General features: G+C 43.3%; 1 protein-coding gene across 1 annotated transcript in view; it reads left to right on the plus strand.

The window, feature by feature from the left end:
* Positions 1 to 17,884, plus strand: part of LOC112252852 (serine/threonine-protein kinase 32C) — a 153,317-nt gene that overhangs the window by 121,379 nt on the left and 14,054 nt on the right. The window contains exons 5-11 of the mRNA XM_024424524.2: positions 7,594 to 7,631; positions 8,540 to 8,629; positions 8,869 to 8,972; positions 9,263 to 9,379; positions 14,898 to 15,023; positions 16,311 to 16,439; positions 17,380 to 17,447. Of these exons, the coding sequence (XP_024280292.1) occupies positions 7,594 to 7,631; positions 8,540 to 8,629; positions 8,869 to 8,972; positions 9,263 to 9,379; positions 14,898 to 15,023; positions 16,311 to 16,439; positions 17,380 to 17,447 (672 nt within the window). The remainder of the gene's footprint in view (positions 1 to 7,593; positions 7,632 to 8,539; positions 8,630 to 8,868; positions 8,973 to 9,262; positions 9,380 to 14,897; positions 15,024 to 16,310; positions 16,440 to 17,379; positions 17,448 to 17,884) is intronic.

The raw sequence follows: 17,884 nt of genomic DNA on the forward strand, positions 1-17,884 counted from the left end.
ACCGCAAAGGAACAGCGATTATTCTTGGAAAAAGTGATAGTTGGAAACCTCCGAATCGGCTCTGTCTGCTCGTCTTACCTGAATGAGACTCTGTAGGAGGATTATGAAAAAGTCACTTTTTGGCATTGGGTGAAAATGACATGTCCTCTTAAAACAGCTTTAACACATTTTGTTTCTGATATAAAAATTCTTACAACATATGTATGTGAAATAGACTTATTTAGCGAAAGTCAAAGATAGAGGGGGGGGCATGACTTAAACAATTGCAGAGATATTTACATTTTAAATTAATATGCAGTCAAAATACTGCCTCTGTGCTTCTTGTGTTAAAAGCAGAGAGCGACATTCCGGTCGCTCTGACCAGAATTTTCTGATCATTTTCTGAAATGGTGTAAACAGCCATCATTCGCTGACACCCAGCAGGGGATCACTGCTTGTCTGCTTTTAGTTGTACGTACCTCCCTGATTACTCCTTTCCTGGGTGCCACGTCTGGGACTCCTGGCCCTCCCTCTTCTACTCCCTGTTTCAGAGACAGACATCTCCTCACCTCCATGCCCGAAAGGAGATGAATCCCCTGTGTTAAGGGGTGTAATGATTCATCATCATCCTTTTCTCATCTGTCTTGAGTGTCCCCGAGCAGAACGGGCAGTCCTGCATTGTCCTTTTCACTCTCCCAGCTCTGACACCTAATGTGTGGCCTGACGGCTACAGGAGATACTCACCGCACTGCAGTACTGGAAAACCTGTGCTCTGGGTCTAATGATGTAGGCTCCAATATGTGGTGCTCGTTGGAAGAAAAGCCACACCTTTTTGAATTCACTAGTATATCACTGGGCAGTGGTGTAGTTGTTTGTGTGCTTGTTAAGAATCAGAGTTTTTATCCATCGGATTATGAAACTAAAATGGCTTTAGTAGCCTATTTGTTTGTCCAACAGTCTGTTGTTTGCTGAATGCTATTCTTTCTATAAGGACCTGGTCATTCCCTTTTTAATGAAGGCATTTCTATATTGCTGCAATTTTTACAATCAATCTTCTTCAGCATGGTATGACTTGCAGTTGTGAGCTTTTGTTGAAAGGGCTGAGCACAGGTCAAAGTGTTGGTGCTGTAAATGAAAGTGTTTAGGTCCCTGTAGACCACAAACTCCACTCAAAATGTTTTAACCATTTGGCCTCAATGTTTTAACCTTTACTCCAAAGCTCGTTTTAGCAAATTGCTCCTCTAAAGTGCAAATAAATATCTGGGTGCGTGCGTACTGGTGAGTGTGTTTTGTGCATTCGTGCCGTTGAGCAATCATGTACAGTGCCTTCAGAAACTATTCACACCCCTTGACTTTTTCCACATTTTGTTGTGTTACAGCCTGAATTTAAAATGGAATTATTTTTTTCCTGTTACTGGCCTACACACAATAGCCCATAATGTTAAAGTGGAATTATGTTTTTCTAAATGTTTACAAGCTGAGTGAATAAGTGAATGATCTTCAACCCCTTTGTCATGGCAAAGTAAACATGTGCTTATGAAGTAACCTAATTAAGTTGCATGTACTCACTAATAGTGTTTAACATAATTTTTAACGACTACCCCATCACTGTACCCCCCCCACCATTATTAATAACACTTTGAATGGTGTATCAATACACCATTCAAAGTGGTACACCCAGCGTCCTTCCTAATTCAGTTGCCAGAGAGTAAGGAAACCACTCAGGGATTTCCCCATGAGGCCAATGGTGACTTTAAAACAGTAAGAGTTTAATAGCTGTGGTAGTGGAAAAGTGAGGATGGATCAACAACATTGTAGTTACTCCACAATACTAACCTTATTGACAGAGTGAAAAGAAGGAAGCCTGTACATAATACAAATATTCCAAAACATGCATCCTGTTTGTGATAATGGAATCCTGTTTGTGATAATGGAATCCTGTTTGTGATAATGGAATCCTGTTTGTGATAAATTGAATTTAGCTAAGCACAGGCAAAATCCTAGGGGAAAATCTGGCTCAGTCTGCTTTCCAACAGACACTGGGAGACAAATTCACCTTTCAGCAGGACAATAACCTCAAACATAAGGCCATATATACATCATGACGACATTGAAAGTGGCCCAGTTCCAGTTTTGACTTAAATTTGCCTTGAAAATCTGTGCAAGACTTGAAAATGGCTGTCTAGCAATGATCAACAACCAACTTGACAGAGCTTGAATAATTTTAAAAAGAATAATGTGCAAATATTTGACATTCCAGGTGTGCAAAGCTCTTAGAGACTTACCCAGAAAGACTCACAGCTGTAATCACTGCCAGAGGTGATTCTAACATGTAATATCTCAGGGGGTTGAATACTTATCTAATGAAGATATATTAGTGCTTTATTTTTCTTTTCTTTTTTAACAAATGTTCACATTTATCTTCCACTTTGACATTAGAGTATTTTGTGTAAAAAAAACAACAACAATTAAACCTATTTAATCCCACTTTGTGACACAGCGAAATGTATAAAAAGTAAAAGGGTGGGAACACTTTCTGATGGCACTGTAGTTCCAACTAGAATGAACACACACTTGTCCTCAACTCAAGTTAAAACAGTAATTCACCTTGTCAACTTGATAAATGTGCTTTGCCATTATTTAAATACCAATTAAGTTATTCGGTAGAAGATTCAGGGAGTTTGCCCAAGTCTCTGTGTGTTTTGTTTTCTCATCCTGGCATCAACACTTCTGACTCTGACACAGTTGTGTCTGCTGTAGGAGGCCTAATCCAATCCCTGGTTATCTGTATCTCCTGCTCTGCAATTTGGTTCCACGCTGTGGGTTTGCGACAGGAGAATACTGTTATTTTGTTGCACTAAATGGGGGAAGAAGTGTTTCCTAGCAACAGTCTGCTGCTGCCATGATGCCTGAGGAAGGTGGAATTAGTCTAAGCAACAAAATAAGTCCCCAAAGAACACAAGGGCCCCCCTCTCTTTACTTCTTCTGCACTGAAGAAAAACTAAAAAGTGAACATTGATTTCTCTTCCCTCTTCTATAGTGAAGGCCTTAGAGGTGGAATTAGACCTCAAACGTGTTAGTCATCTGCTGCTGGAGTTTCCATTCCATACTTAGGAAACCCGTTTGACTGCATTGCTAGTCACGTCAAAGAAGAAGTGTGTTAAATGAGCAATGCTCTGCATGGTTTTACATCAAATAACCATGGTGGCGGGATGGCAGAGGGTTTCATATTGGAATTTCTCCCATGGCCATAGAGGACGTGAATTGAATACATTTCCCATAAACCTCTTGAGAAATACACCAGTTAACATAGAGATGTACTTTTATGGTACAGTATAGCCTCCCCAATGGGCAAAGACGTCAAGACAACGTTTATTCCACGCTGGTTCAACGTAATTTCGTTTTTTAAATTTTATTGAATTGACCTGGAAGCAGCATTGCTTCTACCAGTGTGTTCCCAGTGGGTCAGTGCTAACAGGAATGTTACTTTAGTGAAGTGTATGAGCTGATTTTGCATCAAATAACCACTGTGGCGGTGTAGAGACTTTCATATTTGAGTTCCTCCCGTACATTTCCATTGAAATCTCTTGAGAAATACACCAGTTAACATAGAGACTTACTTCTTGGTATAGCATAGCCTTTGTGCATACATTACTTTTTATGTCAGTGTAGTGTTTGAGACACAGACTCTGTGGACTAAATGGCTTGGGTTTGGGATCACATTTCCATTAAACCTCTTAAGGAAAACACCAGTTAAAAAAGACTTACTGTAGCCTCATATCATGTTAGTGTAGCGTATGAGACTCTCTATGTTGACTAAATGTATTATTCACACTTTCGTGACAGGCTGCATAATTAAATAAGCGGGGTTGGCTCTGTTAATTGGCTGTGGGCTTGGAGGGGGCTGTGGGCTTGGAGGGGGCTGTGGGCTTGGAGGGGGCTGTGGGCTTGGAGGGGGCTGGGGCTGTGGGCTTGGAGGGGGCTGTGCATGTGGGTTAACACCAAGGTGTTGTTGTTTATGTTGGTCTCCACTGCATTGGTGCCCCACATAAAAAGCATGTGTGGAGAAAACCTGGGAGTGCCTCCCTGGCGTTAGGATTGGAAATCACCATGTTCCCATTCATCCATGTCGAATATAGTGGTGTAGGGATCTGTACATGGGCATACGTCCACACATCGGCACACAGTCACATACGTAATACACACACAGGTCGGTCGTTCCAATGTTTAATTTTAAAAGCTTGTTATATTAAATGCAGTGCCCTAGCTTTAAGATAAACAACATGGAAAATGTAATGAATCTGATTTCTTTAATGAATAAGGAAATGTCCCACGTCACTTTTTCTAGGAACATTTGAAACCATTTAACGTTTTCACCATCATTGTAAAGCCCAGGTTATTTTGTTGCTTTGACAAAGTCATTTCTGAAGATAGTTATTTGTCCCTCATTTTAAGGTCAACCCTGTCACATGGACTGAACTATAATTTGAATATGGTGGAACTATTCCTTTTTAAATGATTTTTTTCAAAAGAAACATTGAACATTCAAATCATAGTGAGAAAGCAGGTGAGCATTTTCTGGTGTTTTGTGGTAGAAAACTGAGAGAGTCGACCATAACATGTCACCCCTGTTACCCATAGTAGATGGGTCTAATGGTCTAATTTTTTAAATATTTTTTTTATGTGTTAAGCTTGCATTCAATTGCCCCTCCTTGCTCCACTTCCATTCCCCCTGTCACAAGGGGAGCTATGGCTGATTTAAAATTAAATCATCAATGGTAAACCTTGTAACATTTTTCTTAATTTCAACTCTTTTATGGGGGAAAATGTTTTTTTATATATTAAGTGGAACATTTTCTCTTTATGACAGAATATAAACATTTGGTGAAATAAAAGGTTTTTCTTAACAGCATTACACGCCCCCAAAAGGGTCTATTTGTTGAACGACCCAGGAAATACTTACAAGCCTCAATGTACAGATACACTTGCACACACGTGTAACACTTACAGCTACCCATTCTGTTCCACACACGTGTAACACTTACAGCTACCCATTCTGTTCCACACACGTGTAACACTTACAGCTACCCATTCTGTTCCACACACGTGTAACACTTACAGCTACCCATTCTGTTCCACACACGTGTAACACTTACAGCTACCCATTCTGTTCCACACACGTGTAACACTTACAGCTACCCATTCTGTTCCACACACGTGTAACACTTACAGCTACCCATTCTGTTCCACACACGTGTAACACTTACAGCTACCCATTCTGTTCCACACACGTGTAACACTTACAGCTACCCATTCTGTTCCACACAAGTGTAACACTTACAGCTACCCATTCTGTTCCACACACGTGTAACACTTACAGCTACCCATTCTGTTCCACACACGTGTAACACTTACAGCTACCCATTCTGTTCCACACACGTGTAACACTTACAGCTACCCATTCTGTTCCACACACGTGTAACACTTACAGCTACCCATTCTGTTCCACACACGTGTTTATTTTTATTTTTTTATTTCACCTTTATTTAACCAGGTAGGCCAGTTGAGAACAAGTTCTCATTTGCAACTGCGACCTGGCCAAGATAAAGCATAGCAGTGTGAGCAGACAACACAGAGTTACACATGGAATAAACAATTAACAAGTCAATAACACAGTAGAAAACAAAGGGGGGAGTCTATATACAATGTGTGCAAAAGGCATGAGGAGGTAGGCGAATAATTACAATTTTGCAGATTAACACTGGAGTGATAAATGATCAGATGGTCATGTACAGGTAGAGATATTGGTGTGCAAAAGAGCAAGTAAATAAATAAAAACAGTATGGGGATGAGGTAGGTGAAAATGGGTGGGCTATTTACCAATAGACTATGTACAGCAGCAGCGATCGGTTAGCTGCTCAGATAGCTGATGTTTGAAGTTGGTGAGGGAGATAAAAGTCTCCAACTTCAGCGATTTTTGCAGTTCGTTCCAGTCACAGGCAGCAGAGTACTGGAACGAAAGGCGGCCAAATGAGGTGTTGGCTTTAGGGATGATCAGTGAGATACACCTGCTGGAGCGCGTGCTACGGATGGGTGTTGCCATCGTGACCAGTGAGCTGAGATAAGGCGGAGCTTTACCTAGCATGGACTTGTAGATGACCTGGAGCCAGTGGGTCTGGCGACGAATATGTAACGAGGGCCAGCCGACCAGAGCATACAGGTCGCAGTGGTGGGTGGTATAAGGTGCTTTAGTGACAAAACGGATGGCACTGTGATAGACTGCATCCAGTCTGCTGAGTAGAGTGTTGGAAGCCATTTTGTAGATGACATCGCCGAAGTCGAGGATCGGAAGGATAGTCAGTTTTACTAGGGTAAGCTTGGCGGCGTGAGTGAAGGAGGCTTTGTTGCGGAATAGAAAGCCGACTCTTGATTTGATTTTCGATTGGAGATGTTTGATATGAGTCTGGAAGGAGAGTTTGCAGTCTAGCCAGACACCTAGGTACTTATAGATGTCCACATATTCAAGGTCGGAACCATCCAGGGTGGTGATGCTAGTTGGGCATGCGGGTGCAGGCAGCGATCGGTTGAAAAGCATGCATTTGGTTTTACTAGCGTTTAAGAGCAGTTGGAGGCCACGGAAGGAGTGTTGTATGGCATTGAAGCTTGTTTGGAGGTTAGATAGCACAGTGTCCAATGACGGGCCGAAAGTATATAGAATGGTGTCGTCTGCGTAGAGGTGGATCAGGGAATCGCCCGCAGCAAGAGCAACTTCATTGATATATACAGAGAAAAGGGTCGGCTCGAGAATTGAACCCTGTGGCACCCCCATAGAGACTGCCAGAGGACCGGACAGCATGCCCTCCGATTTGACACACTGAACTCTGTCTGCAAAGTAATTGGTGAACCAGGCAAGGCAGTCATCCGAAAAACCGAGGCTACTGAGTCTGCCGATAAGAATATGGTGATTGACAGAGTCGAAAGCCTTGGCAAGGTCAATGAAGACGGCTGCACAGTACTGTCTTTTATCGATGGCGGTTATGATATCGTTTAGTACCTTGAGTGTTGCTGAGGTGCACCCGTGACCGGCTCAGAAACCAGATTGCACAGCGGAGAAGGTACGGTGGGATTCAAGATGGTCAGTGACCTGTTTGTTGACTTGGCTTTCGAAGACCTTAGATAGGCAGGGCAGGATGGATATAGGTCTGTAACAGTTTGGGTCCAGGGTGTCTCCCCCTTTGAAGAGGGGGATGACTGCGGCAGCTTTCCAATCCTTGGGGATCTCAGACGATATGAAAGAGAGGTTGAACAGGCTGGTAATAGGGGTTGCGACAATGGCGGCGGAAAGTTTCAGAAATAGGGGTCCAGATTGTCAAGCCCAGCTGATTTGTACGGGTCCAGGTTTTGCAGCTCTTTCAGAACATCTGCTATCTGGATTTGGGTAAAGGTGTAACACTTACAGCTACCTATTCTGTTCCACACACGTGTAACACTTACAGCTACCCATTCTGTTCCACACACGTGTAATACTTACAGCTACCCATTCTGTTCCAGACACGTGCAGTTCCATATTCTTAGACAATGATTTCTGTGTTTCTCTCTGTTTCTATCTCACAGGGATATCAAACCAGACAACATCTTGTTAGATGAGCAAGGTGAGAATGCCTCTTCTTAGAGATGACTTTATCTTGTACTCATTAGATGTTTACGACGTGTGTGTGTGTGTTTTACCTTTGTCACATGCTTTATGAAGGCACGTGTAGGCCATTTGAGTGACATTGTTGTTCATGTGCGTGTGTACAGTATGTGTGGTAGAGAATGAGAGAGAGGGAGAAAGAGAAAAATGTCCCTATTTACAGTAAAGCGAGCTTCTGAGAAGGAAAATGGTCCAAGGTGACAGGTAGGACACACAGTCATGACTCTGCAGGATGTTACTGTAGGTATCACCACATTAATGGGGTCAGCACTCATGCAGAATAGCCAGAATGTGTGTCTCACACCCCACCATGCTTTGAAGACATGCAGAAAGAAGCACAAGGACACACTAGTCCTCTTCACTACTGCGGTCTATAGACATCAGCTCTTACAGTAAAATGCTCAGGCAGACTCTGCTTCAAGTCTTTTTTATATATATATTTGTAATGTAATGTTTTATTGTTTTAAGGACAGTGACAGGCAGAAGGTAGAGACGGAGACAGATACAGAGGGAGACTGGGAGTAGGTGCCGAGGCAGGATTCATAACCCCGTCTCCAGCGGGTAGACCAGACTCCGGCAAACAAATGTCTCGTTGACACACTGAATCATGTTTTTACTAAGCTATTTGTGTTTTGATTTTGTTTGTCAGTTAGTTAGTCAAAGTTAGTCAGAGACAACAAATTTGATTTCGGTTACATCAGGCAATAAAGATAGAAAGCCTACTCAAGTTCAGACAAAAATAGATACCGTAGCTTTAAGTTTCTTTTGGATCATTTTGTTTAAGGAAAGAAACATGTTTTTGGGAGTTTTATGGATGTGGTGTTACAGTATATTTGAGTTTGTTTCTAAGGAGCGCTGTCTTCACAGGCCACGCCCACCTGACAGACTTCAACGTTGCTACAATAATCAAGGATGGAGAGAGGGCCACGGCCTTAGCTGGAACCAAGCCCTACATGGGTAAGACTAAAAAAAAAATTATACCTGTTATTCCTTCAGCCCTTGGAAACCTTTGTCACTAGCCTGGACCCAGATCTGTTTGTACTGTCTTGCCAACTCCTATGGTCCTAGTCACGACTATGACGAGACAAATCTGGGACCGTATCACTAACATACTGTGTAAATATCCATTTGTGTTTGATGGTCTCGTGTAGGTGTAGCCTAGCTGACTGACTCTGTCTGTGTTGTATCTCCTCCAGCCCCAGAGATCTTCCAGTCCTTTGTGAGCGGGGGGGTGGGTTATGCCTTTGAGGTGGATTGGTGGTCACTCGGCGTGACGGTTTTTGAGGTGCTGCGTGGATGGGTAAGGAAAGGCATTATGGGAAGTGGAGCTGTTCTTGAGTAACGAAAACTGAAGCTTACTGTATGTGGTTAATACTATCTTCTTTCCATTTCTCAGTCTGTCTATGCTTTCTTCCCTCTCTCTCTCTCTCTCTCTCTCTCTCTCTCCCTCTCTGTCTCCCTCTCTCATCCTTTCTCTCTCTCTCTCTCTCTCTCTCTCTCTCTCTGTCTTCCTTTCTCTCTCTCTTCCGTCCTCCTCCCTCTCTCCCCCTTCCCTCCTCCTCCCTCTCTCTCGCTCTCTCCCTCTGTCAGAGGCCCTATGAGATCCATGCCAGTAACTCAGTGGAGTCTTTAATGCAGCTCTTCAGTACAGTCAGTGTGCAGTACAACTCCACCTGGCCCAAGGATCTGGTCCATCTCATGAGGAAGGTAAGTGGGGAGGGGAAGTGGAAGGGGGAAGGAGAAAGATGAACGGAGGGGATTAGTCGATGCCAATAGCAACAGCTAGTCTTACTGGGGTCCAAGAATAGCGGCGAGCAGAGGAAAGGAGAGTAAAAGTGAGGAGAGGAGATGAGGGGCATAAGTGGAGAGATGGGCTGCTGTAAAGGGGAGAGTTGTCAGGGGAAAGTCTACAGTGGAGTAGAGTCGAGTCGGTGGTCAGAAGACATTGGGGGGGGCTGACAAAAGTAGTTGAGGTGAAAGTGGATGGAGGGAGAGTTTCCTGAGGCAGAGGGGAACAGAGGGAGAGATTTAGAGATATAAGGACGAGGTGAGACAAATGGAGTGTGTCGTGGAAATTTCCTCTATTTACCTAATCATGAGCGCAAACCACACACACAAGTCAGAGTTAGTTATCAAAGTCCATCTTTAATTATATGAGCTCTATCACAACCCTGTGACTCTCAGGTAATTCAGTGTCTCTCAATGAATTCTCTGAGAGCCTCCTCCACATTGCAATAGCATTTTGACTTTCAACAGTTCAGTATCTCTAATGACAAGTTGAGAGTCCCAACATAATGGCAAAATGGGATCCTTTATAGCAAAGATCACACATAGTCAGACAGCATAGACATAATAAATCGTTGAGCTTTGTCTCCTTACTCAAACCCCAGAACCATAAACCAACCCTCCATATCAACAGGCATATATCAAATCCATCCTATCTTGACAAGATCACAGAGACACACTGACTGGCACACAGACATTGTGGAGCCAAGAGATACACGCTTGATGATCCCTTGACCTCTCCCCTCTCTGCGGCCCATGCAACTTAGTCTTGACATAGAACAGATACTGCAACCCTGCCACAGTATTCTACAAAAATAACATTCTTGATGAGAAGTAACTTACAAACATATGATGAATATAAAACATCTGACCTATGTTACCAACAAATTCTGATTATTTCCACAACAAGTGACAGGGAGTCAGTGTAGTGAGGGACTACTCTCTAATCTGTGCGTGTCTGCTCCAGTCAGAGCCAACAAGGCTCCAGGGCGATGGCATCTGTATCTTCCGCTTGGCTGCGGATCGATTACCATGTCTGAACCCCACCTAGACGGACCTAACCAGCCCTCTGGGAGAAATGACTCGTCTGAATTTTCAGAGTGGGAGAGTTTGGAGAGAGATGGTTGACATGGCAACCGAACTACATCCCAAAATCATTTCTCCTAGGTTTATGTTAAGCTATCCCACGGCGAAACTTAACAGCTGTTCTATTTCAAATAATTGTTTCGATGTCTCACAAATGGGGATTCACTCTCGAAGATTCACTAACTGAAGAACCAATCACAGCGTCTGTTGGAGAAGCTCTCCTCAGTGCGACTAGATCACTGTCTCCTACTGAACTGTTCTCAGGCGAAACCGTGAGGTTAAAGCTGCAGAACATTGGACCTCAGCTCCTGTCGATAGTGTTGAGTACTGACCGAGAGGAAAGTTTTGCTTAGAGTATAAATAGTTTTCTACACCTCAGTCTCCGGTGGTAGCTAGCGTCACAAGCAAGCCCCAGGTAGTTGAGCCGTCACTGGCCAATGACCTCAAGCCCAGTGCTGCGTCACAGACCGACACTTCTCTTCCTGGGAAGACAGAGCGCATTTGCGCCTCCATCTTCCAGATGTTTTACGTGTCTGCTGTACATTCATTAGAGGAGCCATTGACGGATGTAGAGAGGGCAACACACTGGCACCAGGGTTTTTTTGTGGCAGGGAGAGGGCATCACACTGGCACCAGGGTTTTTTCGTGGCAGGTAGAGGGCCACACACTGGCACCAGGGTTTTTCGTGGCAGGTAGAGGGCAACACACTGGCACCAGGGTTTTTCGTGGCAGGCAGAGGGCATCACACTGGCACCAGGGTTTTTCGTGGCAGGTAGAGGGCATCACACTGGCACCAGGGTTTTTTCGCAATGCAAAACCCCCAGCCGACACAGCAGGCTGCGAACCCACCATTTGGTTCCCCTTACAGAGGCCGACAGTGGGGGATGTGGTCCTTCGCTGCTACCGCATCCAGGTCCCATCCACATGATTCCCCTGGGAAGAAGGTTCACCTGACCTAGGGGTGCGTTCCCAGCTGTAGAGAGGGGCAGCAAACAAGTTACTACGTGTTCTGGCCTGTCCCCAAGTGTCCCCCGTGCCACAGCTCTCCCTCAGTGCATTCACAAGCACCTGAGGCAAAAAGACAAATGATCATTCTGGACCTACTTCAACAGCTATCTGAGAAAGTACACGTTTCGTATTCTTACGCTCAAAGTGCTGTCTCGCTCTATTCGTCGAGGCGATGTTACTCAATGCTTATTTTCACATAAGTATTCTGCCAGCACACGGGACGTTTCTCAGGTTTGCCTTTCAAGACACAGCCTGCAAATATCTCGCTGTCCCCTTGGGGCTAGCACTAGCATAGAACAAACGTTCAGCAAGTGTGTGGAAGCAGCCCCAACACAGGAGAAAGCGGTATGCGACATGACTTCCCTTTTAACCCATCTCACCGGCCAAACGTTAGCCTATTATCATGGAAGAAGTTGACTGAAAATTCGTCATTGGCTTTATTACTCTGATTGGTTAGAGATGACTAAACCGCTGATTACTTTGTTTTGTACAACACCCCTCATTTTGACGTCACCACAAACAACTTCAGTCTCAGACTAAAGTATGTAGCGAACGATAGAGCAGCAGATTAATTCAGTTTGAGTTGTCAGGCAAGGATTCTCTCTTTCATCGTGCTGCACTATTGGACAACCACATCACGTTGTTCCGATAGTGCCTCTCCCTCTCCCACTCGGTCATGCTCAAAACCTGCCTCTGAGTGCTGGGATTGATTGCGTCCCCCATCTCAGTTGTACCGCTAGGACTACTGAGAATAGAAGAGAGCTCACCTCACCTCTTCCCATTATGCGCAACTCATTTCCTGGGTGTACTGAATGTAGGAGTAGACTTATTGTCCAGAGGGAATCCACTTTACGGGGATTGGAGACTCCATCCCCAGGTGGTGAACCAGATCTGGGAGATACACGATCTAGTCACTGTAGATCTCTTCGCATCGAACAAAGACACACACATTGTCCGTTGTTCCTAGCAGGAGATGCACCACTGGGGTTGGACCCACTGACACCTCCTTGGCCAAGGGTGATGATTTATGCTTTTCCTCCTCTATGCTTGATACTCCCCACTCTGGACAGAGTGAGGGAACAAGGCTTATCCCTCCTCTCGATAGCCACTCGATGGCCATGGAAGCTCTACTCTCCTGCTTTACATTAAGCCCAGGCTGCTACCATTAGGATCTTTTGACCCAAAGTGAATAAAGATGTTTTCCACCCTCACCCAGAAACCATGCCCCTCTGGGCCTGGCCCGTGAGAGGATGCGACGGGCTTGCCAATCGGAATCATTGAGACTATCCAGAGTTCAAGGGCCTCTTCGACATGCTCACTGTATGGAAACAAGTTGTGCGTTTTTGAGAAGTGGTGTGAACAATAGCCTTCAGATAATTCCTTACCGATGCTCAGTATCCAAGGTTTTATGCTTCTTGCAGGACATTTTAGGCAGAGGGAAGACATTTTCATTTTCCACTGGTTAAGGTCTATTTAACTGCTATCTCGGCCTGTCATATAGGCTTGGCCAGTAACATAGTAGGGATACGCCCTCGGTTATGTCGTTTTTTTGAAGGGAGCGCGTTGCTTATGCCCAGTTTCCAAGCCTTTAGCCCCATCTTAGGACCTGTCTATTGTGCTTGAGGCAATTTTGCAGCAGTCTTTTAAGCCGCTGGATAGTGTGGAGATGAAATATCTCTCCTTCAAAACAGCTTTAGTGATTGACCTTACATCAGCAAAGCAAGTGAGTGACCTGCATGATTTGTCAGTCCACCATTCGTGCCTACAGTTTGCCCCGGTGTTATCCAAGGTAACATTGTTACCCATCCCCGCCTTTATGCATAAGGTCAGAGGCAATTAAAATGGTCTCTTCTTAGAGCTTATGGCTTTCCAGCCGCCGCCCTTCACTTCTACGGAAGAAGAGCGTCTCCACCATTTATGTCCAGTGCTTTGATAGAACGAGAGCATGTTGAAAGAGTGGCCAACTCTTCGAGTGGGCCCCTCTCTTATCAACGGCTATCCCATTGGACAGTGGAGGCTATTGTATTGCCTTATAATAGCAAGGGTTTGCAGTCGGGGTTGAAGAGTAACTGATTACAGTTACCGTTTTCTTGTAATCAGTTATGTTACAGGCAAAAATATTGTAATCAGATTACATATACTTTTGAAAAACTAGATGATTACTTCTGGGATACTTTTAGATTCAAGATACATTATGACACCTTTCTGTTTTCTCAATGACATTCAATTCAGCAATTGGAAAAAGGCACAAATTTAAGTTTGTTCGTCCTGAACGAGTCTGACCGCAAGTACAAGACCACTATGATGACATGTCAAATGCGTTTGATGGATGCTTTTTGTCTTCTTCTGATGCCTCTTAAGGGGAAAGTAATTCAAAAGGAACTGAAAGTTATCCGTTTATCTTACAGAGTTTGGGTAATCCAAAAGTAACTTTACTGATTACAATTTTGGACGTAACTAGTAACATAACTATAACTAGTAGTTGTAACGGATTACATTTAGAAAGTAACCTACCCAGCCCTGTTTACAGCCCCGGGAGGGCCTGAGGGCTCATTTCACCAAAGGTATGGTTACTTCTTGGGCACTGTTCAAATGCATCTCTTTGCAAGAGATTTACGATGCGGCATGTTGGGCCACCCTGGTTTTGTGATAATGTGAGTGAGATGACTCACTGCATTTCCATGCTCGCAAGGAAGAGAGGCATGAGTTTTTAAACTTTGTTTCCATTGAACATGCCATACAAATAAAGGAATTCTATTAAGAGTGCCTTGATCCTCCTTTCATTTGGAAGAGAGGCATGCTTGAGAATGACCAGAGGCGGGGCAAGTTGCGCCTTATAAGGTGGGGAGGGGCTCACCTCTTCTCCAACTTTACCTGCCTGTCTCCAAAAGATGCTGTGATTTGGTTCTTCATTTCGTGAATCTGCTAGAGCGAATCCCCATATGTGAGACGTCTATCTCATATTATCATAGAACCGAGGTTTCGTAAATACCCTAGATTTCCCTTCATTGTAGATACAATACTATTGATACAAGTTTATTGTATCCCTGACAATGATCTCAATCCTTATCTAATTAAATGTATGCTAATCGGGGTGGATCCCTGTACTGTAAGACTGTGGCTGATTTAAGAGTGCCCACTAATGTCGATACTACCTAGATTATTGGATCTGATTTTAACAACCTGTTTAGTCACAAGCCATAAGGTTTTTCAATTCAATACGACTTCATTAATCCCTGCGGAGAAATTAGAAAGCAATGTAGTGGATACTGTAGAGGTGATAGTGTTTGAGACTTTAATGGAACTAAATGATGTATAGTATAATCTGTTTGTGTGTGTCTCCCAGCTGCTGACGGTGAACCCAGAGCATCGTTTCTCCAGCCTGTCTCACATGCAGACGGCTCCCTACCTCTCTGAAATCAACTGGGACGCTGTGTACGAGAAGAAGATAGAGGCTGGCTTTGTCCCTAACGTAAGTATGGACCGTAAATCTATCACATGGGAGCATAGAATGCCGTGTCCTGTGTTTTCACCTTTTTATGGACTGTAAACACTGATTCACACTTCACACATACAGTATATAAGATTAACTACATTATCTCATCTTGTTCATTTATTCAGACACATAAACGTACACATGTAGTCTTATACATAACCCAGTCTCTCACACTTGTTACATTCTGTGAAATGTCCAGTATTTGCTTCGCTGTTATTATTTCTATTATTATTTCATCCCTGTACATATCTACCTCTAATACTCCAGTATCCCTGCACATTATACATGTGGTACTGGCACTGAACTTGTATATTCATGGGTTGCAATTTGCGTCACAATATTGTTTTGAATGTTCGTTTTAGGATGGATGTTCAACTGAGCATTCTACTCAATGCATCCTCATTGGGCGCTGATGAAGATTTGGTCTAAAGTGCATTACTGTGGCTTGAAAACACATTACATTTCAAAAGAAGGAAAATAATTAGTAGGAAAACCTTTTGTCATCATTTAAATGATGGACTTTAGATGGACTTTAGATGTATTATAACGTTAGCTAGCTAGCTAAGATTGAGGGTAGACCTCCAGATTTTAGCTAGCTAACATTAGCATTGCTAGCTATTTTTTATTAACTTTGTTCGCTAATGACAACATTGCCAGCCGTCTAAAGTATATTGACAACATGATGATGATGGCAAAGTTGTTTCCTACTAAATATCTGTCTACTTTAGCAATGGCATCGTATTCCCAAGCCCCTATAGTGTAATTTAGACTAAACAGTCATTAGCCCTGGTTCTACTTTTGAGCATCAATACTGCTGTGGTGTCTGTAGAACGTTGATAACAAAGGCAACCGACACGACCGAGGGACAGTTGTGCAACCCATAAATAGCTTCCTCTCTTATTACTATTACTTTTTTATATTGAATACTGCACTGTTGGCTAGGGCTTGCAAGTTAAGCACTTCACTGTACTGAAATAAATAAATATAAATAACTATAATAAGTCTATTGTAGCCAATAAACTATGCTAGTCCATTTTATTCATGTTGTGGAGTCTGTAATATGTTTTTGTGTGTGTGGTGTTTGCATGTGTGTGTGTGTGCATATGCGTGTGTGTGTGTGTGTGTGTGTGTGTGTGTGTGTGTGTGTGTGTGTGTGTGTGTGTGTGTGTGTGTGTGTGTGTGTGTGTGTGTGTGTACACGTATGTGTCTGGATTTAGGTATATAGTTATTCATTAGTGTACTGTGTGTGTCTTGGTTCCACAGAAGGGCCGTCTGCATTGCGACCCCACCTTTGAGCTGGAGGAGATGATACTAGAATCTCGTCCCCTCCACAAGAAGAAAAAGAGGCTGGCCAAAAACAGGTCACGGGAAGCCAGCAAGGATTCCCAGTCTGTGAGTGTCACATCAACCAGTCACTACTGACTACTGTACCTGGGTCATGTTAATCAGAATCACTGTATTCGCCAAGTACATTTAACACATACCCAGAATTTGACTTAGGGAATAGGTGCTGCCAGCAATAGACAATGTACAAACAGAATACAGACAAGTCAACCAAATGGAAGGAAACATGGAGGGACTACCTGAATTTGTCCAATTAGAAATGCTCTATGTTGCCCCAAAAAATGTTAAATAGTGCTAGGACAGTGTGGCAGATCTGGTTTACACCGAGGGCACGGAGGGCAGTCTGTAGCCTCCTCTTCCCCAGTTGTTATTTTTCTCCCTTCATTTCATGAACATCATGAATCTCTTTGTCTTCAAGGCCGGTTAATTTCTTACATGATTACAGTATTATAAGAAATCCACCTCATCTGTGATTGCGCCCATTATTTAACATGGATTTTAGACAATCCATATGTATGAGCTGTGCCAGGTTTTCATTGGCCAAGCCCCTCATTACGAGCACCACATTATTAAAGTCGACCTTCGGTGTTATCAAGAGTGATCTCTGGGCGCTGTAAAAGCAGTAAAGCTTGTATCTTCTAACAATAGGCCCCCATCTTACTCCGGGCCTGAGCAGTCTTCTTGTGTGCGAGGGGGCTCAGTTATTACCTAGATGATTAAATTATGAAGCCATCAGTGGTGATGTCATGCCTCCAAGTGCTTTCGGAAATATGAGCTTCTATTTTTGTCCTGTGCCAAACAACCAATTTGAGGGAAAGCACACAAACATATCACTGGGCGTGATTTAAAGGAGGAAAGAAGGGGGTGTTTGTAATCTTTCAGGTCTCACTGGTGATTGATTGAGGTGAGGTTGATCTCGTACTTCATCATTGTCGACCTGTGTGGGTGATGATGATAATGGCTATTCTCTTTCCTTCACTGCCCTCAGGAGAACGACTACCTACAGGAGTGCCTTGAAGTCGTGCAGTCAGAGTTCATGATCTTCAACCGCGAGAAGTAAGACCACAAACCAAACCCTTTGCCTGGAGACAAATCAAAACATATTAATGTTAAACCTGTGTGGAATGCTTTTTTAAAAAAGTGGTATGCATGAGGCTGAGATACCACCTACATAAGGACTATATGACACCTGACACACACGACGTGATTAGATATTTATAAATGTTTGTTTCACCTGACCCAAGCATTGTTAGCTCTATAATAATATACTAAGATTATATAAACGCAGAACCAATTACTGAACCTGGGAGACGAATACAAAACATATTAATATTACATCATTCTTAGCTCTGTGGTGCCAGAAATGATTCACACTGCTTTACTTTTTCCACATTTTGTTGTTACAGCCTTAATATAAAATTGATCAAATGTAGATTTTGTGTCACTGGTCTACACACAATAACCCATAATGTCGAAGTGGAATGTTGTTTGAA

This window comes from Oncorhynchus tshawytscha, linkage group LG06, assembly GCF_018296145.1.
Source record: "Oncorhynchus tshawytscha isolate Ot180627B linkage group LG06, Otsh_v2.0, whole genome shotgun sequence".
NCBI classification, from domain to species: domain Eukaryota; kingdom Metazoa; phylum Chordata; class Actinopteri; order Salmoniformes; family Salmonidae; genus Oncorhynchus; species Oncorhynchus tshawytscha.